Below are 26,441 nucleotides of genomic sequence, written 5' to 3' on the forward strand. Positions count from 1 at the left end.
ACAGGAGGCTGCCTTATTGTGTGTCACACAAAGCTATCAATAACGTCTCTTTTTTAAGCATATTTTACTGCTGGATGCTTAACCTCGGACGAAAATGGGTTTCTAAATTCCCACCGCTCATGCACTTGGAGGAGGAGACAACAAAGGTGACCTGACGCGAAGTTCTGCTTCATGGTTCACGAATCACTTTTCTTTTTTTCCCCTTTTCTTTCTTAAATGGTCAAGCACTGGAAGTGAAAAAACAGCAGAACTCAGCTGGCACCCTATCCTTGCCACAATGCATGGTCAGTGGAATGTAGCATCCTCTGCAGCCCATCGCTGCAGCCCATCTCTCAATGTCACCCTGCAACGCTCTCCTTTCCAGAGTGATGTGAAAGAATCAGAGGAAATCATTTGCCTGGAAGAGAAAGTACTGAACAAACCACTGGCTCCACTGGAGCAAGGAAGCTTTGCAGACTGGCTACAGCAAGGAGTCCTGAGCAGTTTTGTTCTCCCTTACAGCCAGCAGATCAGCACACATTCTGGGGGTCCTTTATAAACATAGGGAGATATTCAGGAGGCTCACCGCTGCTATTCACATACTGCAAAGCTTCCCCCGGAACATTTAACTGCGAAGCAAAGGATGAAAACTCTAAATTAAAGATTAAAGGGTCACCCACTAGCAAAGTCAAAAGACATGGATTCCTTCTTTCCATCCCTCCCCCAGAAAATAAGAAAGTTGGAAGTAAGCTGCAAAATGAATGAATGCCTGAATGAATGATACTCTGCACCCTGTTCTGAAGTTTGCAGAATACTTTCAATACTTTATAGCCAACCTTTTAGCCTACTATATTTTGAAATCTACTCCCTTATACTAATAAACAAACAAAGGAGAAAGGGCACTTTGTATGGAACCTATTCTGCGAGTCAGTGGATGTGTGCCTAAGCAGGCAGAGATGTATGGGTGGGAACCCGCAGAATCACAAAGGATGGCAGAAACAATGTTTACAGGCTCAGATGCCCCCACTTGCAGATAAGTACTGAAAAAAAACCACAGCAATCTGGAGGAAAACAATGTGAGGAAGCTAACATTTGAAAAGCACCTATGTCAGAACCCAAACCTAGAGATATGCTCTTGGCGAAGTCCAAAAGGAAATGATACCTACTCTGGTCTTGTGGGGTACCAACCATTTTTGCATGGTTCCAGCACTTGAAACAGGATGTTCCTGTGACCAGGATCCTACTTTTGTTATTCCAAAATATAATTCCTTGATTTGCTACTTTTTTTTTTAAGCAAGAATTACATACAATAAATAAATAAAGTCAAGCAATTGCACTTGTGTTACTATACCACAGCAGCAAACTATTTCAGCCCAGATCTGTGACATACACTTAATCCTTGGTGCAAGCACTCGTCTTGCAAACTCTTCCTTCTCCCCAGCAGTAGTATTTCTCCATTGACCACAGAGCCCCTGCCTCATCCCTATGTAACACAGCTTGGCTACGTGTGGCATTGGCTGCAGTGAGGAATCCGTCTGTTGCGACTTCAAAGAAGACAAACTGGAGCTCTCTGATTCCTAAAAGCCACAAATATTCCACCTTTGTTTTCCTGATTTGTCATTAACATTTCTTATGTCTAAATTAAGAGGGACACAGCATCAGATGCGTGCTGACCGTGCTGCAGCTGAGCAGCTTTTATAGCTTAGCCTCATTTCCCTCCACGCCTCCCAGCTTTTCTTGGTTGTGCCTGTTGCATACCAAAACATAGCAAGCCATTGCAAGCCAAATTAGTATTATTAGTGTGCGCTAACAATTAAGTGGTTGGTGCAAACTCCAATAAAACCAAGCATTTTACCACATCTACAGGGCACTGACCTGTTTGCCCATTTTCCCTGTCCTCAAAGATCCTTCAGCCTGGTACCCAACTCTGTGATGAAGCCTGTTTAGCACCAGTGAAGTTCCCCACATTCAGACTGACAACGTTCTGTGCTGAGATGAGGGAATCAAAGTTAAAATCCAGCCCATCTGCATCCATGAGTTCACTGCGGATGATGGACTCCATGTCACACTCCAAGCTCCCATTGAAAATATCCAGGTCTAAGTCACTTGGGAATTTCTCGTGTCCCATGACCGGAAGGTTCATGCTAGAGGAATACAAAGAGGAGCCTGAGAGAGGGTCAGAAAGTGTTTGCATAGACTGATTGACAGGAGACTGCTGATGTTTGGATCCCAAGCTGTTGGAGTCATTCAAGCCTATGTTACTGATGGAATTGGACAAGGCACGGCTGCCGCTAAGAGGAGAGCTGTGAGACTGGTGCTGGTGATGGGGCAGGCTCTGGTTGACCAGGCCGCCCTGACTGGACTGTGCAGCAAACGACATCATGGGGTCATTGCGGAGCATTATATTCCTGCGGGAGTTCTGGGCGGACACAGCTGTGCTGGCCTGGGACATAAGCGGGTCAGACTGTGTCATCATGACATCGCTGTGACTAAGTGCATCCGAGGCGAGCAGATCCTGCAGCGTCTGGTTGTTGTAATGAGAAATGGAAGAGAAGGTAGCCTGCTTGTTCTCCTGAATAGTCTGCATGGGCGACTGGCGGAGGGAATTCAGGGACGATGGCCCAAACACAGCGTTGTTGAAACTACTCGAGGGGGAGCCCAGCCCTGAACCTTTGGAACCATACGGAAAACTGGAGCTTCTCTGCATCATCCCTCCCGTGGGCGACTGCTGGGAGGAAGGGAGTGTTATATTGTCCAAGAGGTCATCCATGAGGTTATCTGTCAGTCCATCGTTCAAATTCATTGTCCCAGCCATATCAGTCAACCTAGGCAACTCCACAGTGCACGGTTTGTTTACCGAGGGGGACAAGCTCGAAGGACTACTGTACAGCATGGGAGAAAGTGGAGCGTCGTCATCTTGAACATCATCCAGCTCGGTGCTCGCCAAAATCGGTGACAAGCGGCCACTTATTGTACTGGCGTTCGAATTTGTCCGGGAGCGAAAATCTGTCCAGGCATCCAGCTCGTCACTGCTGCGGGAAGTCGGGCTCCCCGGCCACTTGGAGAGCTGCGAAGGGCTGTCCTCGCTCGCCTCCTGGGCAGTCTGCAGGGCTGCCTTTTTCTTCGCCGCCCGCCCCCTGCTCTTTGTGTACTTGTTGCTGTTGTCCATGGACACGGCGCGTCTCCGGGGCGCCTTGCCAACTTTTCCACCGTCCGGATTGATCATCCACCAGGAGCTCTTCCCAGTGCCTTCGTTCTGCACCCTGATGAATCGGCTGTGGAGCGACAAGTTGTGCCGGATTGAATTCTGCAGGAAAGGAAGAAAACAACATGTCAAGACCAGCATTCCTTTTGCTACCCCAAATCTCAATCACGACACCAACATCACAAGAAAATGACATGAATCAAAATGCTGGGCCCTCCTGGACATCACTGTGGGTTCTTGGGTGATGGAAATGGGAAGGCTGGAGCATGAGAACACCTTTCCAGAATGCTGCTATTCAGCAAGTGCCATGCCTGCACTAGCTGGGCATTCCTGCTACTTACCCTTAGGCCCCAGGAGCTGCTTCCTAAGGAAGAGAGCTAGCAAGGAGCTGGAAGAGACAGCTGGGAACATCACAACAAGGGAACAGAATGTCTAGCTCCTCTTTGCCAAGAACTCCCCTCTCCTGGGATATGGATGAAACCAGAGGCCACTGCTCGTGCCCTTAAATCACTCAACAGTACCTGACTTGAGGGAGCTGCACTTCTCCCCTTTCAACTCAGGACAAACCTCTACGTTAACAGCAATCTTGCCATCAGCTCCGTGAAACAAAACGTGCAAACTCACTGCCGAAGTCTGACTGGAGCGGTAGTCACACTCACTGCAGCCTTGGCAAAAGTCTTTTTAATTCTTCATTAGCATGTGTGTTTGTGTATTTATTCTAATTCTTGAGCAAACTGCGTGTGCCGCTGCTCCTCTCCCACGGGCACACTGTGCATAAGCTGTGCTTTCTCTCTCGATGAGACGCACCAGAATTACGCCTGTACCACAGCAGCCAGCCAGCTGTCCCCCCACTATGGTATCCTCAGAGTCTTCAAAACGTGATGTGACACAGCACACAGCGATACACTTGTCCCTGTAAGCTGCTGTATGAGGCTGCACGCAGTTGTACGCCCCACGTTGCACACGGGGAGGTGCATTCGCAGCCTTGCTCAAGTCAGCAACATCCCCAGTCTGAAAACCACACCAGCTCAAACCAGCGATAACCACCCCAAAACAAGTGGCAGAGAAAACCAGCCCACAGTAACCCTGATGAAACTACACCAGATTTATAGAGAATAACTGAAATGAAAATCTCGCTCTGTTCATCCTACTGCTATTGGGCTTAAAATACAGCTCAGAAAAGGACACGCAAGTAGTACTGGCTACTGAGAATGCTTCCAGAGGATTGGACTTTTTTCCCCATGTGCAAGGCAAAGATTTTTGGAGTGATGCCATACCCTTCTGACATAAGCGTTACGCTATTCCTGTATGTTAAAGACGATCAAGTTTAAAAAGATGCACGAGCTTGGGTTGTTTTCTTTTTTAATTTTGGCAAATACCAGCTACAGAGGATAAAATTACATTTGTTCTACCAGCATGCTTTAAAAGCATAAAGTCAACAGGACCGTAGCACTGCCAATCCATCTGGCATAAGAATCCTTCATTTACAAAGCACTGAAGAAATTCCAGGTTTAAATGGACAAAGAATGTGTCAATCAACAAATCATTCGCAAGCATCTCAATGCTTGTAGCGCTGGGATAAAGGGATGTTTGACATAAGTGAACTGGAGACACACTGGATGCATAAAGAAAAACAGCCCAGCTTTTTTTTTAAAGCATTCTTCTCGGTATAAGATGCCTTTTTCCCTGCTAAGTGTTGTGGCTTTTGTCAGATTGTGAAATGGAAAACACGCCTGAAATTCTTCTCACACGCAGACAGCAGACGCATTTGTGATTATCACTTAATGAAAAGAGAAATCATATTGACTACAGTTCAAAATAGCAACTGCTTTGTTTTAAACCATTTGCACAGAACAGCAGACTGGGCTTTGCAGACGTACTCGAGACAAGTTTGGGTTAGCGTTTCAGCTGTAAACTCGTCTACTTCCAAGAGACTACAATGCCATTATAGTACGCTGGATTGGGGTGCAGCATGATAGTTCTTCAGTCTACGGAGAGAAAAAGCCTTTTATTGTTTAGCTGTTGACATTTTAAACGATATTTTGAGCCTCGCAGAAGTCTGCTTCTAATTTCAAATAACCAGGCACCACTGCTAATTTCCTCAGGTTCTTCCCAAGCGCCTGGAGACTGCTGACTTTGTTTTCTTCTGTTGTTTTTAAGTCTTACCCGATATTCCAGTTTGTACTGCTTCAATGCAGGCAGCTTTTATATTCATCCATTGTGGCAACTGTATGTGAAAATATGGGGATCTCTCTCCCAGTGGCAGGATTACGACAACCAGAGCTAGAACACCTCACCAAACACTGTAATGCACACAACCTAAAAATGCTGGATATAAGAATAAAAGGCACAGTGATAGCTACAAATGAAAATACATACATACATACATACATATATATATATATATATATCAGAAAACAGAAAAGAAACACCTGAGGTGGGACGTGCAGCCTCCCACATACCTTCAAACATAAAAACACTCAGCCAAGTGCCATCAGCTAACAGTGTGCAACCTCTGGTCTTCTCATGACATGAATTTCTGCTGTACCATTATAACATCTGGCCTAAAACCAGGCAAAATCCTAAGTGGTCAGTTAGTAAAACCGTGAAACTGAAGAGCATTTCAGGATGAGGGCTCTTCTATGCGTGCATATGTATGCACGTGTGTAATTTTCTTATTACAATATCTTTTCGCTCACTGTTGGTATTACAAAAAATAATAGAAGAGTAATAATACTTTTGCACTGAAAATTGGTGGTTATGAAAAATCCAAGCAGCTTGTTTTCCTTTACATTATGCAATATGCCATTTATGCTCCAGCTTCTGTTTTTCTTTACTTTTCTCCTGTAGGAAGACTGTTTGCTTAAGCATAATTACGGGCCAATTTATTTCTGTGTACCTCATCTCCACCCTCTGTTCAAACACTGCCTTAAAACCCACTTCTTTCGTACGGCCTCCCATGCTGACCTCTTCAGCAACAGTACCTCAACAGTTTTTGGTTTCTCCATGTGTTGGGTGCCCTGCCAAATCAAATTACGGCTGGATCCTGTTATCCTTCCACATGTGAACTTTGATAGAGAAACCACTGAGACTTAGAACTCACAGGAGTGAAGGCTGTTGTGCTGGGCTACCGGGCTGCGATCTGGAAGGAAATAATTGGGCTTTCTACCTGTTTCTGAACCATCGGAGAGTGTTCATGACTGCTTAAAATATAGGATAATGCTGTGGGACTTTTTCTCACAGGGATGTGCATTAGGAATGTGACCTTGTGACAAGCCACAGAGGAACTCTGGAAGCAGAGAAAGTACAGTTTGTGATTTGGACCCGCTGCTGCTCAAATTAATGGGGATTTGTCACCAGATTATTTGGAAGAAAGATTAGGCCACCATGTCTGAAACAAAACACGTCTTTCCATGCCAAAATACAACAACAAATTTTAAAAGATCTATAGAGGAACGCCCATGAATCTGTCCTGGAGACCATATGTACATGGGACAGATGCTAGCCAGGCCACAGACACCTTGGAAAGAGCTCAGATACCAATGATGGCTACAACATGAGGACAGTACAAGAGCAGAGCAAAAAAGAAATATGATGAGCTCCTCCCTTTATTAGCGTTACTATTCATACTCGACTTGAAGTAAGCTGCATGCCCTACCAAGACTGTGATTCTTGCAGATAAGATCAAGAGCATACCATACGGTGCCCAGCTGGGTCCCAGCCCCTCTTGAAGGCGTCCTGCAGAAAGGAGTTATTGTTCCTGAAGATGAGGAAGACCCAGAACAGAGGAACACATGAGATGGGGCAGATGTGGTGCGAGCAGAGGATGCTGCACAAAGGCAATGTGGCTATGCTCAGCTGCCAGCTGCTGAGAGGTTACTGCAAATTCCCATTTAAAAAAAAACCATACATCTGTGCAGAGTATTACATGCCACTGACAGATGTCAGGTGGTGTGCAAGGCTAAGAGAAGATGGACAGGCAGGAGTGTCCCTGCTGGGGAGGAAGGAAGCTGAACATGGAGGGGGAAGAGCAAGCAGAAAGGGGAAGGGAGAGGACCAGGACGTTTAGAGAAGGGGATGGCAGTGGGGTGGAGTGGAGCACATCCAGGCACAGCAGAAGGGGAAAGTGTCAGGGAAAGGCATTACAAAGCTGAGTGATGGTGCCACTGGGGTGGGTGGTGGTGAAAGGGTTGGCAGTAAGGCCTGCAGGAGGGCAGGATGGCAGGGCCCCTCCTCGGCCTCTCTGCCATGGGCACTGAGAGATCATGGGGTGAGACTTCCCCCAGACAGCTTCTGGGGTGAGGAAACCAAGCCACCAAGCCCTGAGAGGAAGTCATTATGAGAAGGGGTGCTGACGTGCCCACCACCTCTCCATTGCACCCTTCACTGAGCTCTTTTCTCCACCGTGCACCTCATGGTGCTCACTAACCTGTGTGCTGATGTGAAACGGCAGGCCAGGAGGTGGCCAGCCAGCACACTGGGTCTCACTAGCAACACATCACAGCTGAGGAGCCAGAGCAGCAACATGTGGGGTGATGCTACTTCTCCCAAAGCCTGTGCCACATGGGGCAGCAGTGTTGACCAAGGTCAACACTGAGCTCTGCTGCTCTCAATTTTGTGAATACTCCTTGAAGGTATCAGCAATGTTTCTGCTCATGAAAATAAATGAAATCAGTTACCATGTCCTAATTACACATCTCTCTTGGCATTTTGGTACAAGTATGAACATACAAGCTCCCTGAGAGGACATTCAAACATTTCCAAGGCGCCAAATACCCGGTTTGGTGCAAACTTATAAATGAGTCTCTTGGAAAAGCTTAGGCCATGCGTTATTTCAGCACGCAACTGTGGCCAAGCCAAAAGAGCAAATGCTCAAGCCTTCAAAACAGAGAAAATCCCCCCCCGGCTCCTCTTGCCCATGTCTGCTTCAGCCTCTTCCAAACTGTGTTTACCTTGTGGAGCCCGGCCATTAACTCAGACACCAGCTGCAAGTGCTTCCACTGCAACACAGAGTCTTTTTTGTCTGGGAGCAACATGTGGTATCAATTTATCATTCTCAACAACGCCACAAGGAATCCACTCACTTTAAAAATAAAAAGAGAGTTGTGTAACTTAACTCTTAAAAGCCCCTGCTGAAGATTAGCAAGATGAGGTGCAGCTGGTGGCTGCTGGGTCCAAGTTACACACTGCTGTTTTCATTTTGGTGTTCTGCAGTGAGCAGTTAATTTGTTATTTCAGATACAGGCTCCTAAACTGTAAGATCGCTTCTACAAATCAAGAGCAGTGGTTTATTTTAACAATTGGGATACTGCGAAATGATGAGAGAAAAACAAACACTATCTGTGGACCCGTAACCACTGCTAATGCTCACTTGGGAGAACTATACTTTATTTTACACTTTATAAACATATTTAACACTCTGACTTCACCATATGAAGTTGTCTGGTGACCACACAGTAGGGCAAGGCTCAAATCTAACGCCACTGGGGAGAAGCCATGGAAATAACAACTCCAGCTTAATGCAAGCTTTCCAATGGCCCCGCTTGCTCCTTTAACTTTGGTTTCCAGCCTTCAGCACCAACCTCAGAACTCTGTAGCACAAATCTGTTCTGGGGATAAATAACCCTCCAGAGGACCCTCACCAAAAATTAGTTATTTTCTATTTGAGAAAAATTTATTTAAGAAAAGCAAAATGAACCAAACTACATTCTTCGTATTCAGTGGTCACTAAAATATAAGGTTGTGATTAATCAATACATTTTGCCCATCCAACCAGACCAGCGCTTGTGCCTTCCCATGAAGTAACTCAACATTTGCTTCATTTTGCTTGCTTTAAAACCCTCCATTAGTTTCAGCTGTGGGTAAAGAAGAAAACAGATACAGAGACTTCAAAATGATGAATAGTTAAAACTGGCTGCTGTATGCATTTATATAGAAATTTTTGGCAAAAGGCATCTGTGAGTCTGGACAAGGAGACTTTCAGCCAGTACTCCTCTATTGGTTCTACACAGTCCTTTGCTACATTGCCCTGTAAGGCTCAGCACGCTCTTCTCAAGGTGCTTAAACATCCCCAGCCCAAAGACGTCTCCGAACTTCTTGCCTTTTCTATATGTTTTTGCAAACCAGAAAAATAAATATGCAACATAATAAAGTAGTGAAAGTGCTCCGTAAATGCAGAGAAATTGAGAATTCAAACATAAGGAAAGTCTGTCCACAGTATCCACCCAGCCATGTTGCACCAATGTACAACTTTTAATCGTCTGGTTTTCCATACAAAGCCAAATATGAAACAAACCAAATGTGTATTTTGGTTTGTTGTATTTTCCCTAAATTATGAAAGTTCTAGGGAAAAATAGCATTAAGCAAACTACACTCGAGAAGTGGCATCACTTCTGACACCCAAACATTGTCAATGCTTGCTATCTGGTATCACCTATGAGTTTTCATGGCAACCCTGCACACACTGCTGATGTTGGGCAGAAGCAGGGTCACACAGAGGACATCCCACAGCCCTCTGTCTGGCTCACAGAGGTCACTGCATGGAGAGTGCTGAGAGAAAGTGGGGATGACACCAACTCAGCCCTGACACTGCACAGCATCAGATGTTGGCGGGGACCTCTGTGCCCATCCGGCCCAACCCCTACTCCAGCAGGGACACCCACAGCAGGTTGCCCAGGCCCATATCCAGATGGCTTCTGAAGATCTTCATGAAGGAGTCTCTACAACTTCAGTGGGCACTTCCAGGAAGCTGAGTCATCAAGCATATCCTCCTGCTGGAGAAGGGGAAAAAACCTCAAACCCACAGGTTTAGGACCCCCCCAAAACATCAGTCTGATATCCGAAGGGTGGCTTTGTGGTATTCCCTTCCTCATTGTCTCTTTAAAGGAGTATTTGATCTCGATGGCAGGGGAACTGCTACAAGAGACTCTTGCTCTAATGAATCCTCTGTACCCACTCCCACCTCCTAGTAGATCTGGAGGTAGTGAGGGACATCAGAGCTTCTTGGGAGAGCACTAAGCCCAGTGGAGAGTTATACTCTGAAAGGTGCTATGCTCAGATAAGCAGGCATGCATACATCTCCCCCTTATCCAAACTAAGGACTCTGCGCTGTGCTAAATTATGATATGAGAAGAACTCAATCATAGGAGGGAAAACAAACCCTGAGGATGCATGCCTCGTACCTGGGGCTGTTCCCTTGCTTGAGGGCAGGCAGCATGCCCCCAAAGGAGGTGGGAGCCTTCCCTTACAAAGGAAAAGGCATCTCGACACGTGGAGCTGAGGGAACTTAGTCACAGCATCATTAAATGCTTTTGCTAAAAGAAAAAGAAAAAAAAAGAAGTCTAATTAAAACAACTGCTGCCTCACTCTTTGCAAACACTAATATTGCAAATCACTATGCTGACGTAAATAAAGCTCAGCTGAAAATATCTTCTGCCTGGAAATTGTCTCAGAGCATCACACTTCCAGTTAGCAGAAAAATCTCCAGTTATTTTATAGTCAGACGTCTATAGACCACAGGAGAACTCTAATAAATAACATTTGTTTTGCTTTGAGCTGAGCACACTGGTGGCAGTTTATTTTTTTCCACTGGGCACTGGGATGAGGGAAACAAGGGAGTGAGGAAAATGCTGGTAGCTGCCAAGAAAGAGCAAGGTCTGAGGATGAAAAGTGTAACCAACTTCATAAAGAGCAACGGCAATGGCCATGCAGCATGTGTTTGTATATTTTTAAGTGTATTTTTATAAATTTGAAGCTGCCTGAGCAACCTCCTGCCCAGCTGTTTTTTCTCTGGGAGTGCTGGGCAGAACATTCCCTTCCTGCAGCCCAACCCATGTAAGCTGATACATAAGCATTTGACTCCATATACAAAGCTGATATATAAGTATTTGTCTCCATACACAAAGCGGATGCTTCTCCACATTATGGAATTTAGGGACCCAGCATCACGCAGCAGCATCGGGAGTGGCTGAAGGCACCTTGTCAAGAGCCTTCTTGCTCATCCTCTTCACCTGCTTTTGTACCATGTCTGCACAAAATTCAGGAGCTCAATTAATCTCAATCAAAGGGCTGAACTTAATTAAGAGCAGGAATTTACTTTCAGGCATTATCGTGCAAGGTGCTGAATTTGTGAAAATCCCAAGGCACATCAGTGCAGGCTTGACTGTGACACGAATACAGCCAGTAAAACTAAAAAACATTGCCACTTACTGTTTTTTAAGTGACTTTTAACTCAAGGAGTTGCATACAAAAAAGCCAGGATAAACACATACAGCCGGATCTTCGCAGAGCCAGATCAAAACAGTTACCATCTCTGCTCAGGAGCAGTGGCGCCAGCTGGTAACATCTTTCTTCTCTCTTTTTCTTTAATGGCAGACCCCAGAACTTCAAACATTCCCACTGTAGTGACTCTGGAAAGGGCACCACTCTGCATTTGTAGAGTACCTCTGATGGGGAATCATGGTGTTTCTCCTCCTTTCCTCCAGGAGCCCCAAGAGATGTGCTGGCACTCAAACCCCATCAACCCAAACCGTCCACGCGGAAACTCTCACAAAAATAGCTGCTGCTTTCACTGCACACCCAACCCAGCAGCCCTGAAGCTAGTGGCAGAGCTTTCACAAACCTGACCGGTCACTGTGTTAGACCTCAATGGAAACGATGCAATTTCACTGCAAGGCTGGCACCCTGAAGTCTTTGGGTTTGTTTTTCTTGACTAGAAGAAGAAATTTTCCCTCCGCTTTGCATTTCTTAGATGCAAAGATCCCACCAAAAGCTTCATATAGTGTTTTGGAAGCCAGAGTGTTGAAGCTTTATTTTTGCTCACTCGCAGCATATGGCCGTTACTATACATTGACTATTTAGAAACATGTACGGGCATTCTTTCATGCCTTTATACATACACGTGAGTGATGCTACTGCTTATAATACACTAAATACACTAAAAATAGTAGCTTCCCATGGAAGATGACAAAAGCTTGTCAATGCTGATTCACCTATTCTAAGTCTGTATTTATACAAACGTAGTGGTGCCAAAAGCCACCTGGCCATGGGCCTGGACACCCTGCTTTGGGTGCCTCTGCTTGGGCAGGGGTTGGACCAGATGGACCCAGAGGTCCCTGCCAACTTCAACCCTTCTGTGAAGTTTTGAGAAGTTTTTTGTGGCTATGTGCTTTTTTTAACACTTTCTAGGCCTGGGAAATGCAATTGGACTCCCAGTAAATCCCACTGCACAGTGGCAGAGGAGCAAGGTCAACATTTGTGTTGCAAAGCCTCCAAGGGCTCCTGCCTTACTCAAGTGCATTAACCGCCCTGCACGCGGCTCCACAAAGTGCCAGCTCTGAGGTGGCCTGACTCTGAAATGATGGATCACTACGTGCATGGGCTGTGTTAATTCTAAGTGCTGAGCTGCAGCTATTTTATTGCAAATCTGGTGACAGTTATGGCTAACATGCGACTGACAGAGGAATGTATCTGATACACTGACTGACCCGAGTTTGATCAGGCCCGAGTAAGCCCTTCCATAGCTGGCACAGGCACACAGGACCTTCTCGTAAAAACAAGCCTTCAAACTATCTCCAAAGCAGCCCTGGGCATCTCTGTTATGTGACTAATCTGAAACAGGACCCCTCTCCTGCGCTATTTTAAGTATGCAATTCGTTTATTATTGAACCAGAAGATATTATCAGATTAAAAAACAAATAAGTGCATTTTAAAATACGACGCACTCCAGCCGGCATGGCAAGGGACCAAGGCTCCCACTCCACAGCCCTAGGCACCAAGCAGGTTGGGGATGCTCCTGTGGGTGACCACCTAAGGGTCTGACCCTGCCCTGTGGGGCACAAGCCCTTGTGAGCCATGGGGATGCCAGGCTCACAGAGCTGCAGTCCCCAGATCCGGGGGCAGTTCCCTGCCACAATGCTGGGCTGAGTGCAAATTAAGTCACGGGAACAGAGCAGGGGGAAAAAAAAGGTGTATTCTCTTCCCAAACACAGCACTGGGCAGCCATGGTGCTACAAGTAAACATATGACCCGAGTGCTCCTCAGAGCATAGTGGAAGCTATTAAACCCTAGTATCTTTTGAAAGTAGCAAGTCATCGGTCTCCCTATTGAGGCATTCTGACACGGGTTCTCATTTCATCCCAACTATAAGCTGCAGAACACATCGGTCCCCCTTACCTTTTCATTTTCCGAGCTGGTGGGTGACAGCCCTGCCCATGGCAGGGGGTTGGGTAGGCTCTAAGGCCCCTTCCAACCCAAACCATTGTATAATTCTATGATTCTGTATTTGAAAAATCCCACAAACTCACCTTCTGCGGATACAAACTAAGCTCACGCCTAAGATTAACTGAGTGGACAAAAACATCCATCTTCTCACCAGTTCAGATACATAAAGCAACATGGGTTCACTTCATCACTTCCTCTTCAGCCTGTTCTATCACTTCACTTCCAGTGGGGAGGCATGGCATCGGGACAGGGATACCCAGCCTCAAAACAGCCATGCCCACAAACTCGAGCAGCAGGACAGGGTTCCAGCTTCCACACCGCAGTGCCCTGCCTGCATTCTTCCAGATGATAGCATTTTTATTTTTTCCCTATGGAGAAAATCTTTTGAGAATCTTAAAAATTTAATTCACCTCACCCACCTTGGGCATGGCTCTGTGCCTGCTTTGGGTATGGCAGCATCTTGGGAGCTGCTCAGAGCCTGCCCTTGCTAACTCTCAGCTCTCCTTCCACCCCTCAGATGCATCTCAGCCTCATCTCGCTCTATTTAAGAACAGCGTGAACCAAACCACAGCTCGCTTGGATGACTTGCACGTTACTGGTTTTACTGGATTTCTTTAATTTATTTTCTGTTCACGGCAGGGGCAAAATACACCTCAGGAGCTGACAAAAGGGAAGATGACACCTATTATGCTGCCAGTGAATCAGCCCTTTGCTACAGCAAGCAGGACATTCCTGTTTCACACGTAACTGGCAAGAGCACCATCCCATCAACCTAAAAATCAAGGTAAATGCAAAGACATAATAGCCTCTTCTTCTTCTTCTTCTTCTTTTTTAAATACATTTACCTATTCTGAGAAACCTCCACTGCTGCCATTGCTACAACCCCAGTCATCAGTGCTACATATTGAGCCTAACAATAGGCAGCGTCCACACTTTCCAGCACTTCCCCATGCTTTCTGAGCTCCCCACCCAACACCAGAGCCCTAACAGCAGAAGGGTGAGTGCAGCCTTTCATGTTCCCAATTTGAACCTGCACCCATGAGTCATGTCTCCTGAAGTCAATGTCAGGGCGTCTGCACTGTATCATTTAGGAGGCAAGTGTGGCCATTCTTCAGAGACAGCTGTGGAGCCATGAGGGCAATGGGTTTTGAGACCTCTTTTGCCAAGTTGATGTTTTCAGGATGTACCAGGACAAGAATCGCCCACCCTACAGTTTGCAGTCTGATTGAGCTCCTGGAGTGGGAAGGGCTGCCACAAGAAGAAGATAACTGCATCTGAAACTTTGCAGGCAGACTAGAAGTCTAAATTCAATACAAATGCTATGGAATATAAAGTCAAGTGGTTTGGGGTTATTTGCTAGCACAAACCAGCCCTGCATCTCCTTCAGGATGAGCATCAAGGTAACCTGTTGCCTTTCTGCAACAACCGCCTACTACAGTAACCTCTCAGCACCCTAAGACAGTGTCACTTCACAAACTTCTGTTGGGCTGGAAAATTTTACGTACTGACTTGTTGAATCAAATTCCATGCTTCTTGGGGTTGCGGTAACTGCATGCATTCTGAGATCACCTTGCAGATCCTTACAGCACCAGGCGGGAAGGCCAGTGTCTACTTCCCCAAAAAACTGGTCTCAGCCTTGGTTGGGCACACGCGCCACAGCCAGCCTTTGGGGGAAAATGGTGAGTTAGATTAGTGGAGCTGCCTTCCCTGAAAATAAATTCTTTTTTAACATCTACATGGCCAAGGCATGGGTGGATTTTAAAGGACAATGCTAAGAATGATGGTGCTGTTGTTCATTGGTGTTTGCTCTATGACACTACTCACGCTATTCACAGCTCAAGAATGCCAGGCCTCCAAAGCATGCCAGGTATCATTTTCATAATAAAGGTACCTAAGAAACCAGTACCAGCCGAGCAGATGAGGACAGGAAGAAAGGCGCATTGGCAAATGCTTATGAGGGATACTTGGAATCACACAATAACCCAAGTGGGAAGGTACCCACAAGGACCACCGAGTCCAACTCTTGGCTCCACACAGACCACCCAAAATTCAAACCCTATGTCTGAGATCGTTGCCCAAATGCACCTTGAACTGTGGCAGCTTGGGGCTGTGCCCACTGCCCTGGGCAGCCTGTGAAGGGCCCGACCACCCTCTGGTGAAGAACCTTTTCCTGATATCCAATCTGAACCTCTTTCCAGAAAAGGGAGATAATCTTCTACCAGGCACCTGAGCAGAGTGCATGTGCACATATGATGACAGCTCTAGTAATACTTATAATATGAGCTGATATACAAAGTACAGAGCAAGCTAGCACAAAATTCTGCCTTTTTCCCCTTTTTCATACACAGACTAGAGCTTAGCAGAGACGGAGTATCAAGAAACACACAAATTGAGCCCAGCTGCTTTTTGGTTAGGACTAACAGTGTTTACTCACTGGGGAATGACACCTTTATCAGAGCTGGTGGAAACTCATTTTGCTCGTAGGATCTAACCCTGCACCCTGTTGCAAAGAGATTCTCACCTACAAAGCCTTTGGCAGGTATGTAAACATATACTCTGTAAGCTGCTTTACTGGCCTGAACCAGAACACCCTCAACATGTCGGGTTAGATGTGTGCACATCTTTGCTGGACTTTGCCTTACTGAAATGGGAAAATGAGACAGACAGACAGACACACGAAGGCTTTCAATCTCTTCAACAGGCAAGTTTCAAAGCTTGCAAAAGTTAATGAAAACCTTCCAGTAGTTTTGTATCAGGCTTCATTTGAGGTGAAAATAGACCACATTAATTATTTTCAGCAGAAATGGGTTCTCAGTGCCATCCAACCACAGTTGTAACCCCAGTGGTCCTTCGGAAGTGGAGTGACAGCTGAGTCACTAACGTTAAAACAGGAATGAGAAAAGGAAAATGAGAAAGAAACTAGGCTGCTTCCCCTGAGAAGCTAAATACAGTATTTAATGGCACCTTTTTATAAGGTTAACAAATCAGGTGCTTCAACTATGAATTGCCATCATCACAAGTACAATAGGATGACCCTGCGCAACCCATCTCTGTCGAGACTATTCCCTCCAGTAACACACAGTGACTGGGTGGCAGCCCAGCCTCTCAGCCTGCTTGAGGACGCTCAGCCACAGCCACAGAAAGCTGCAGCAGGACAAACAGCCACGCTGCCAGCAGCAGGGGCAGGAAGCGGGAGGAACAGATGGGGGACTTGTGTTTCCCTGCACCTGCAGAAGCTTGCCCTCACCACCAGCTGCTGTCCTGGTGGCACTCTGCCGGCACGGGCCGCAGCGGTTGGGTTTCTCCTCTTTAACGAACAGTGAGGAGCAGCCCCCCCACATCCCAACACCCTCACATAAGAATGTCAGAAGCAATTAAGGCAGGAGGCCATGAAACCTTTGAGTTGCGTGCAACAGGGCACACTCCCTCCAATGCTGCAGAAGCGCAAGGCACCTAATGCTTTTCAGCCCCTCAACAGCCCGCTGCTCACAAGCTGTGTTTTAGCAGGGTGGTTTCACACAGGCACATACCAAAAGATAGCAGGGAACTCTTGGAAGACCACCTTCTTCAGGGCTTCACAGAGGAAAATATCTCTGGTAGGAGAGACTGAAGATAGGGTTGATCCTCTTTGCCCAGCCCTGCACTCATCAGACGCTGTCCTCTTTGCTGCCCTAACAAGCATTTGGGCTTCAGGTGCCCAGGGGGGAGCAGAACTGCAAGCTCTGAGATTCAAGGGGATTGAAAAGAGGGAAAAAAGGGCAACTGTTTGTCACAGCCCCCAGGAACAGGAATCGGTCTGTGTGCCAGGAGGCTGGAGTCTTGTCATTTGAATTTCAAAGGCTCTCAGGAAAGGCTACCTCAAGACACTTTCCCAAGCTGCTCTGAATGAGCTGCAGTTTGGTGCTCTGCCTTTTTTTTTTCCTCCTTCTCTCCTTTTGGCACCCAGTGAAAAGCAAAACCTATTTACTCCACTATTTACAAGCACTTACACGTCACTTAGCTCTGGGTGGTCACTATGTATTGCACACTGCACGAGTCCCCGGGAGCTCCAGAGCCCCAGAGCACCTCAGTGCCACAGATCACGGCAGGGCTTCGGCGTGCCAGGCAGCAAACAGAGCGCGCTTTCTTCTGTCGTGCCCTTCTTTCCCGCTCCCCTTCCAGGATGACGGCCAGAACCTGATACAATGCTGTTTGCCACCAACACGCCTTTAAAAAACAAAAGGAAGCATTGTACAGAAACAGGATCGTATCTCAGGCTGCCGGCGATCCAACGCCCCAGAGCACCAAGTCGGAGCTGGCTCGTTCTGATGAGCACAACAAAGACAAAACCTGCCAGTAATCCGTCCTATGGGCACACGGCCCAGGGACGGCTGCCAAGGTGCTCCGCCATGGCCCGGTGCATTGGGGACACTGAGTTTGTCCTGCTGTTGGGCCTCCGGCACCAGGCATGGGATGGAGGTCAGCTCAGGACCAACAGCAAGCGGCAGCCTCACTCCTGCAGCTCTGTCCTCACAGGGCAGGGCTGGCAGCTCCCAATGGGGCTGGGCTGTCTGCAAGTCCCCAAGACAGACCAAGAAGGATCAGCAGGAAAGGCCCTCGTGGAGCCTTCTGCAGGAGCAGAGGTGGTAACAGCTGTGAGGCCGAAATCACACTGTTCCTCCAGAATGGTTCTGGGAGATGGCCTCAGGAACAGAGAAGCTCGGAGCCCTGTGGGACATAATCCACTGGCTCTCACAGCTGTCCCAACAAGTAAGACAGCAAAGAAAGGCCTGGGACACACGTCAGCAGGTATCAGATGCCTGACAGGCAGTAGTAAGGAGAGCTTCCCAGCCTCGGGAACAGCAGGGAGTATCGCCTTCCACTCGGTACATAGCAACAGTTGCTAGCATCGGCAGACGGCGGGATGCAGTGCAAGACATCGCTATGACATCATCTGATTATCACCTCGCTTTCTTCATATTCAATTGAACTCCAATAAGGAATTATTTTTAGAATTGCTACAGACAAAAGCCTTGAAAACGTATATATTACAGACTGGGGTGGAGGAGGCCAGGGGCTGCGTTTCTAGCAGACAGAGGCTTAACAAGGCCCAAATATTTGGAAGCAGAAACCCCAGCAGAAGTAACATGTATGTATTATCAACGAGGGTAACCAACAGTCTGAAAAATGTGCTTAAAGGCACAGCAGATTCCTCACTGCCTTAAGTTTCTACCTTTAAGACCAGATACTCTTCTGAATGGTGGGGTGCAGCTGACGCTGAATTTGGAATTTGCTGTGGAAAGAGCTGCTGGGAGCTCCAAAGCTCTCACTCTGAAGTCCAGTCCTTAGTTTCTGCATGAGGCTGCTGCCCCGTGTCATCAAGAGCTCTCAGCTAACTGCTCTGGCCTCCAATATCAGGCATGCTGTGGTGCTTTCTTGGATTTACTGAGGGCTACAGGCCGGGCCGGAGGCTGTGAAGCAGGCCTGGGGTAGGACGGCACCCATGCTTGTGGCAGCCCTCCACCAAGCCTCCCAGGCATGCAGCAGTGCCTCAGTGCTTGTGCAGCCACAGGTACTGGCATTTACAAAAAACTGCTGCTTTTTACATCCCTGACTTTGAATATTTGATATCCCCTATGAATTTTAATGGACCGTTGTACCGTCTCGTGGTTTTTTAGCTTGTCATTTAATATGCTTCTACGGTGACAGACTAATGAAGTAGTGAGTGATGTGAAGAGCTGGGTGGTATGTCACAACAACGCGTTCTGTAAAATAACAGGGCACAGCTTTATCTACTTCCATAGCAAGGACGGATTCCGTGCTCCACCTGCCCCAAATGACAGTAAAAAAAAAAAAAAAAAAAAAAAAAAGAAATGTTTTGAGCAAGAAAGAAGTGTATGTGTGGGGGGGAGGGATGGGAAGCAAGACAGGAACAGAACTGCACCATCAGGTTTCCATTTTTGCTGCAAACCTCACAATCGAAATGAAGACCTGGGATTAACACACCATTCCGAGCGTGCAGCTCCATGCTGACATTGGCGGATAACCTTGCCTGCTGATTTGACTTCCACAACTCACCACGTCATGACATGACCACTAAAAGCCGGCCCGCAGCTCCCGCTAGTAGGCTTTTGTAGAGCCTCGGCCAACTCCACCCAGTTTCATCTGCCCCAGCTCCACAGCAACACGCTATCAGCGGGACCACATGCGTCCACGAGAGATAGCAAAAGCCAGAGGAAGCCCCCGTGCAACCAACCAAACAGCTTGGCAGACAAGAAGTGACATGTGGCCAGAGAGATCCAGGAAGAGACACAGCTTAAGCATCTGAAATTCAGAGGCTGCTGCCCCGTGTACCGCAGATCCGGGAGGCGAGCCAGCAGCCACAGGTTCCCCATGACACCATGACCTGGTCAGCTGCGGAAAAGTCAGTCACGAGGGAACAACCATAGTCAGTGTGAAGATAGGCTTCCTTGATGCATCTGCACCAAGGGGGTTTATGTGTGAGAGGCCCAGGATAAATACTTTGGTAAAATGAAAGGAAGGAGAAAATGGAAGGCAAAAGGCAGGCCAGCAAGTAACATGAGTATCTGAAAATACGTGGTGAGATAGGTGGGCAATAAATCACAAACCATCTGGAGATTTATTGGAGGCTGGCTGCCACTGGGGCTGAGCAGCTCCTTTTTCTGGAGCAGGAAAGGCAAGGAAGCGCAAGGGGAAAGACCGAGCTTTTGTTTACTGGAAAAGCAGATTCCTGAAACCCTGGAATGCACAACAGACTGCACAGGAGAGTGCTCAGCATGCCCTGGCCTCACAGAACATCGGATCTTCAGCTGAGGGCTGCATCACCCCCCACGGCCATAGACACTTTGTGCCAAAGGTGCTCCATCCCTTGGCCCTCTCTGAAAATGCCTGTGAGGACATCATGGGACAACACTCAGGGTCCCCGGGGCCTGCCCACAGCACCACAGAACAACTTTCCTACAATTCATGGCTAACAGAAGGGAAGCAGCGTGGTGTTTTCCAAACCCGATGCAGGAAGGGATGTATGACTCCGCTCACCCCATCCCACACCACCACACGGTTTGGGAGCTGTTGGGAAGTGGAGATTCCTGCAGACTGGCAAGCAGGTGTCTGCTCCCAGTGAGCAGCTCCCAGACAACTGCCTCCTTTCTGCCTGGAGAGGTTTTCTTTAACTGTTTACAGTTCCTTTGATCTGCTCCTTCTCAGCACTAGCAAAACAAACTGGAGCTGAGGAGGTAGGATCTTCCCAGTTAATAGCTTCAGCATTGTATCTTAATCCCCCCTGAGGCATCTTCCCAGAGTCATTTAGACCAACTCCACAGAGCCTCACAGCACGCAGCCCAGAAATAGGGTGGATGCCTACCCATGCCCTATAGGAGAGGGGCTCCATGCTGGGAGAGAGGATGAGTTTAAAAAGGACAGAGAATGAGAAGAGCCGTGCTGCCCAACACTGGGCACCCTGGATGCCAAAGCTGGTGGTCGAGGCTCTCCATACCCCCTTGTCATCCTAAGTGTGAGACTTGCTCCAGAGCACCCCCGAATACAATTCACCCCGCTGCTCTTTGGCATCAGAGGTATCTGAAGTCGGATTGGGAAGATTTTCTCCTCTTCTTTCCAATTATTTATTTTGCTTTGGCTTCTCCCTCTCTGTAGCTGAGACCGTAAGCACCGTGGCAAGCTGTTCTCACCTTTGTACAGCCCCACAGAAATAGACCAAATAATAACAGCGTAGAGAAAGGGGGGAATTTCTCTCAATTCCATGATGTTTTTATTAAAGTGACTGGAGGCACAACACTTCTGCCCCAAATGAGGTGAATGCAGGCAGGGGAAGAGGCACCGCATAATTCACCCGAACCCACAGAAAAGTGCTGCAGACTTCTTTCTCACCTTTTTCAAGCAAAGGACTTGCCCCAAAGAATAAAGGTTTCTCCACCAATAAAAGACAAGGAGCATAATAGCTACAGTTTTTAGCCTTAGTGAATAAAGAATTTAATCCTCTTTTTTTAATTTTATTTTTTTTTTACTTCTGAAGAAAAACAATCACTAGCTCCTCACTGTGGTCCTGCTACAGTAATTAAGCAGGCACCAGATGACAAGATAACAAGCTGATAAACCTCAATTCAACCAAGAAGTGTCTCTAGCCTAGTTTAAAGCAGAAACTTTCCTATTCAGCTCCAAGAAAAATCCAGCAGAAATAGATAGACCTTTCTTCCCTCTTCATTTAGGAAGAAAATCAGCAGCATGTGACGCAGCCTCAAGGCCACAGCTTTCTAGAAGGAAAGGCCAAGTAGAATGGTTGTTCCCGAGGAGGCTGACTTGCAAGAAGGGGACACACCAAGCCTCGGGCAGCCCACCACCCTCCCTACAGCCACAGCTGCCTTCTGCTCCTCCGAGCAGCAGGGGGGTTTCAGGGACATGGCAAGGGGAGAAGTGGTGAAGAAGTACACAGACACTGCTGCAGTTTTTGTGCTGACTGTGCTCCTGCTCAGCACCTCTTTCAGAAGGCAACACTCTCTGGCCATCGGGAAGGCCAGGCTATGGATTGAGCAAACAGAATACCCCATTTCTCTTCTGAGGAGGAGGTAAAGCAGGCAGGAAGCCGTGCACCAAGTAGAAGACTAACGGGAACAAAAAGCCAACATTTTACCACAAAATCAGAAAAACTTGTGAAAAAAAAACCCAACCAACTTTCTGTGAAAATGTTTTAATGGGTTACCTTCATGTGGATGACTCCCCAGTCTCGCCAACTGACTCACCCTGTGAACTGCCCCACAGTCCGCCTGCCTGCCAGCTCCTGGTTAAACTTGAACATCTTGTGACTGAAATGAATGCATCAAAGGGTAAAGCGCCGTGAGGTAATAAGGCTTTCTTTGTCTGACATCTCCAGATGCTCCACCTCTCACTCTAGCTCCTGCCTATCCTTCTGGGTCTGCATCCCCGATGCTCCTGACATTCAGAACTGATACAAAATGGGTAGGCTTCGTCTTATCTGCTCCATAAAAGCAAAATCCCACTCTCCGTTTGCAAAGCACTGCTGTTGCAGAAGCTCAATTTTAGCTGCTCCTGTACTGGTCTTCAGAGCCCTGGTCCCTGTCCTGGTGCCACCTCAGCAGATGTGCTCCTGCATCACAGGGTTCTGCACTTCCAGTGTCTCCCTTTCAGTCCACTTACAGCTGCAGTGGAAGGATTTTAAAAAATTAGTGTATTACTGACTTTCCCAGTTTTCCTCCCCAGAACAGGAACACCTTTTATCTAGGAGGTGACAATCTAGCTTAAATCACTTTTCCTGCCCTCACTAAAATCATTTTAAAACCAGTAGTCAGGACCAAAACAAACATCCCAGCAAATGTAATGTGTATTACTCAGTGACGATAAACATTATACGCCCACCCCTGACTTTTTACTTGATGTGGTTGGAAACTGCTATGTAAGGTGGAAAAAGTAAGGCAGACTGCTTTTATTTTTGACATTTGTAGAAGAGTTAAGGCTCCCGCAACAGGGCATTTACTCTGGCTTCTCATTCAGTTCCTGTGTGAAGGGGCCTTGAGGGCTAAATCTTGAGGGGAAGAGGGAGGCTTCATCCCCCGGCCCCTACCTGCTGCTGTGCTGCCCAAGCAGGAGGAGCTCCTCTTCCTCGCCTGCCACAGTAGAGCACGACAAGGCAAAGCTCTGTCTAGCCAACAAAGCTCTTTACCACCAATATCCTCATTAAACACAGCCTTATCAGAGTCCGGTTTCTGCAGTTTTAAGCAGTCAAGAATTAACTCAGTCAATATTTACAATTTCAAGCCAGGATTAGAGGCCAGAGCCAAGGGCGAGCTGCAACATGGGCACCCAATGCCACATTTCCAGACCGAGCTCTGTCTCCTGCCTTACTCACAGAATGGAGCAGTCCATCCCAGCAGGGCTGCAGGACCACGGCCTCCCTGAGCCCCCAGCAGTGGGCACAGTGTGAGCCTCACCCCACCACCTGTCAGTCGAGGTCCCAGTGGAGACCTTGATCCTGCTGCAGACTGGAAGCTGGTAGCGCTGCTTTCCACTGAAGACATACAGAAGCGGTGAAAAGAAGTCCTCTATAAACAGGCAGAATGATATGAAATTATAGGCTATGCTTTCCACATGCTTCCACGGGTGTTCTTAGAGAGCCCAGTAAAGGGCTAGAGGAAAGGTTAGGAAGAGCCATAGGAATAAAGGAGAAGGGAGCCAATTTTGATCCTCCCTTCAGTTGTACTTTGTACAAGCCTCTTAGCCAAATGACAGCTCTGGCTCAAAAACCAAAACATGCATTATTTGTTGCACATTAATCTACGAATCAAAATCATCAATACTAATGACTGTACGAGGTTTCACTGCCAGTTCCCCTGGATTTCTGTGTGCCACTGGGCAAAGCAGAAGTACAGAGATTTCGGTGCATGCCTAAGCTACAACAATTTTTCAACCCTTCCCTTTCCACTGAGTTTATTTTCAAGAGGTATTAAATGGGCAAACTCATTACTGAGTCTCATTATGAAGAGGGAGAAAATACTTCTATCGCTTTTGGCATAAAGCGCAAAAAGTTGGCTTTCTGCTTGAGCAAAAGCCTGAAAAATGAACAATGCACACAGCACACATTGTTCTAGAAGTGCGTGTGAGCAGGCCGCATGCCAGCTGAGTGCTGTGGGTGTCATGCCAAGGCAGCGGGGCACCCCAGGAAGGGAGGTGGGGAGCAGCCGCACCGATCGATGCCTCACTGATTCACCTCTGGGGGGTCTGCACCTCGAGAAACAAACAGCTATGGAAAAATAAATAAATAGCACAACAGACCCTGGGTTCTGTCCAGGATCCGTGTGTGAGCGGGGCTGCTGGAAGCCCAGCTACAGAGAGGGGAACAGAAACTCACTTAGTTGCATGAACAATTCTAAATGATCGAATGTTTCAACTTGCCACAATTGAAATATTACAGTCCCTAGGGAAAATTAAGGTTTTATGGTGCTTATACTCCAGTAAGGATTGGCTAGTGTAAAGACAGGTACACGTCTGAGAGGGGACATGCAGACAGCACTACACGAAACAGTTTCAGTTTCACTGTGAAATCACACAGTGTTCTAAGAGACAAACTGGGAAAGCTCTGAGGTTTAGAGAGTGGTCAGAAGGAACAGCCAGTGGGCGCAGGGCACAGGGACAGCCCAGCTCTAGGCATCCCCACCTGCACAACCCTGTGTGCAGCCCATGTTTGAAGGGAGGAAGCACCAGGCAGCCAGCGGAAAGCCATGGTGTCTTGCTGCAATGTAGACACAGGACTGCAGAGCAGCCCTGGCAAAGCCCCCCAGCACTTCTGGCTTTATTTCATTGAGTGTGCATGCTAAGAGCTCAGACAAGACAAGGCCATCACCCCCAAAGAGCACACACTGCTTATTCATCTTTTTCCAAATGAAAAGGAGAAGCTTTCAGCGAGCCAAAACCCGTGGGGAGATTTTCAGTCCCCAGAGGCAGTGGCAGGTGCCTTGATTCCTACTCAAGTCAGCAGAAATCAGGTGCCTAGCTCATTTGTGCCTCTGAAATCCCCTCGGTAATAGCTTAATGCAACAAAAGGGAGAAGCAAACGGGTTTTGTCTATGGGCTGCTTCTCAAACAAAGAATACAAATTGCATGTGACAGGCTGCTGCGCGAGCCGGGCTCTGTTTGTCTACGTGCAAGTGGAAGAGTGAACGGAGAAGTATGCAAACTTTAGAAGGGCATATTGCTGCCAGTCATTTTCAGTAACACAAATAAAAGCCACCTCAGCAATCTCACAGGCCCCATTACACAAGGCTCCTTGGTGGGAGCAGCCTGCAGGTTGGGAGAGCAGGAACTGCATCCCCTGGGGAGTTCGTGGAACCTCTTCATGGGGAATCAATGCAACCAAGCACCTCTGATTTCAGGAATTTTTAAAGTTTGGGTTCATCTCTCTAAAGAGACAAAAGAACAAAATACAGAACTTGGATCCAAATCGGAATTCTCCTGTGTAGGCTGCTGGGGCAGGTCAGGCATCTATCAACTGACAAAACCTCATCCTGACGTTGCTGGTTTCCAAAGGGCTCTTTTGATCACAACTAACTTCAGGAGCACTGCAGCTGAATTTATCTTTCCCCCCCTGTTCAACTTCCCCAGTTCTCCACGGATGATAAATATTAAAGTTCGCAAACATGCTGGGATTTGATGTGAGTTTTTCTTTTTCACTTCATAAGAATCTTTGAAGCAGCACCAGCATTGGGCAATACTGGAGAAAGTCGTTCTCACACTAGGGAGAAACAAGCAGCGAGGTGCTGTTGTGCTGCTACACCAGTCAGTAAGAGCCAGCCAGCACCTTGCTCCTATGTTAGCATTTAAAAGAGGTCGAGGCTTTCAGAGGGACCTCAGACAATTAGATGCTCCAGACCCACTGAATTTCAATTAACTCTGTGGGCTTACTTTCTTCAGGCTCTAAAATCAGACCCATCATGTACACCTATAATAATACTTAAGTTTTAAAATGCCTTTCTGCTTTTGTCTTTATGCGAGTCTTTATTCAGGAGCATCTTTTGTGGGTATGATTAACTTCAAACATGCTTAAGTATTTCTTGAAGTAAACACAACTTAAGCATATTTAGATTGAAGCAGGTGCTTGCCTGCTTTTCTGAAGAAAGATGAACTTAATTACACATCTACGTGTTTTTCTAAACGGAGCCCTTTACACTTCTTGCATCTTTTCTTCCTTGTGATTCTTTCTTTCCCTTTTTAAATGTTAACTTCTCACTACAGAGTTTATAAACTCAAGTTATTTTTAGCTCCCTGTAATACTCAGACTGCGATGTGTGAGTACAGATTATACTAACTTATTTTTAACGTTTTAATTTTCGTCTGAAGGAAACCATTTGCACATGCCCAGCTTCGCCACAAATTTAAGCAGTCTATGATTAGCACTAATTGCTGGATATGCCGTATCACCGTGTAATATGCTGATCTTCTGAAGCCTTTAGTGGCAATCTTTAATAATCTGTCTCTAAACCGAGGCATGAACTCGGCTTCTCTGCGTGTT

General features: G+C 47.1%; 1 protein-coding gene across 1 annotated transcript in view; it reads right to left on the reverse strand.

Moving 5' to 3' along the window:
• Window positions 1-26,441, reverse strand: part of FOXO3 (forkhead box O3) — an 85,686-nt gene that overhangs the window by 14,318 nt on the left and 44,927 nt on the right. Inside the window, exon 2 of the mRNA XM_001234495.7 lies at window positions 1,855-3,286. Within this exon, the coding sequence (XP_001234496.5) occupies window positions 1,889-3,286 (1,398 nt within the window). The 3' untranslated portion in view covers window positions 1,855-1,888. The remainder of the gene's footprint in view (window positions 1-1,854; window positions 3,287-26,441) is intronic.

The sequence above is a fragment of the Gallus gallus genome, chromosome 3 (genome assembly GCF_016699485.2).
Source record: "Gallus gallus isolate bGalGal1 chromosome 3, bGalGal1.mat.broiler.GRCg7b, whole genome shotgun sequence".
In the NCBI taxonomy this organism is placed as follows: Eukaryota; Metazoa; Chordata; class Aves; order Galliformes; family Phasianidae; genus Gallus; species Gallus gallus.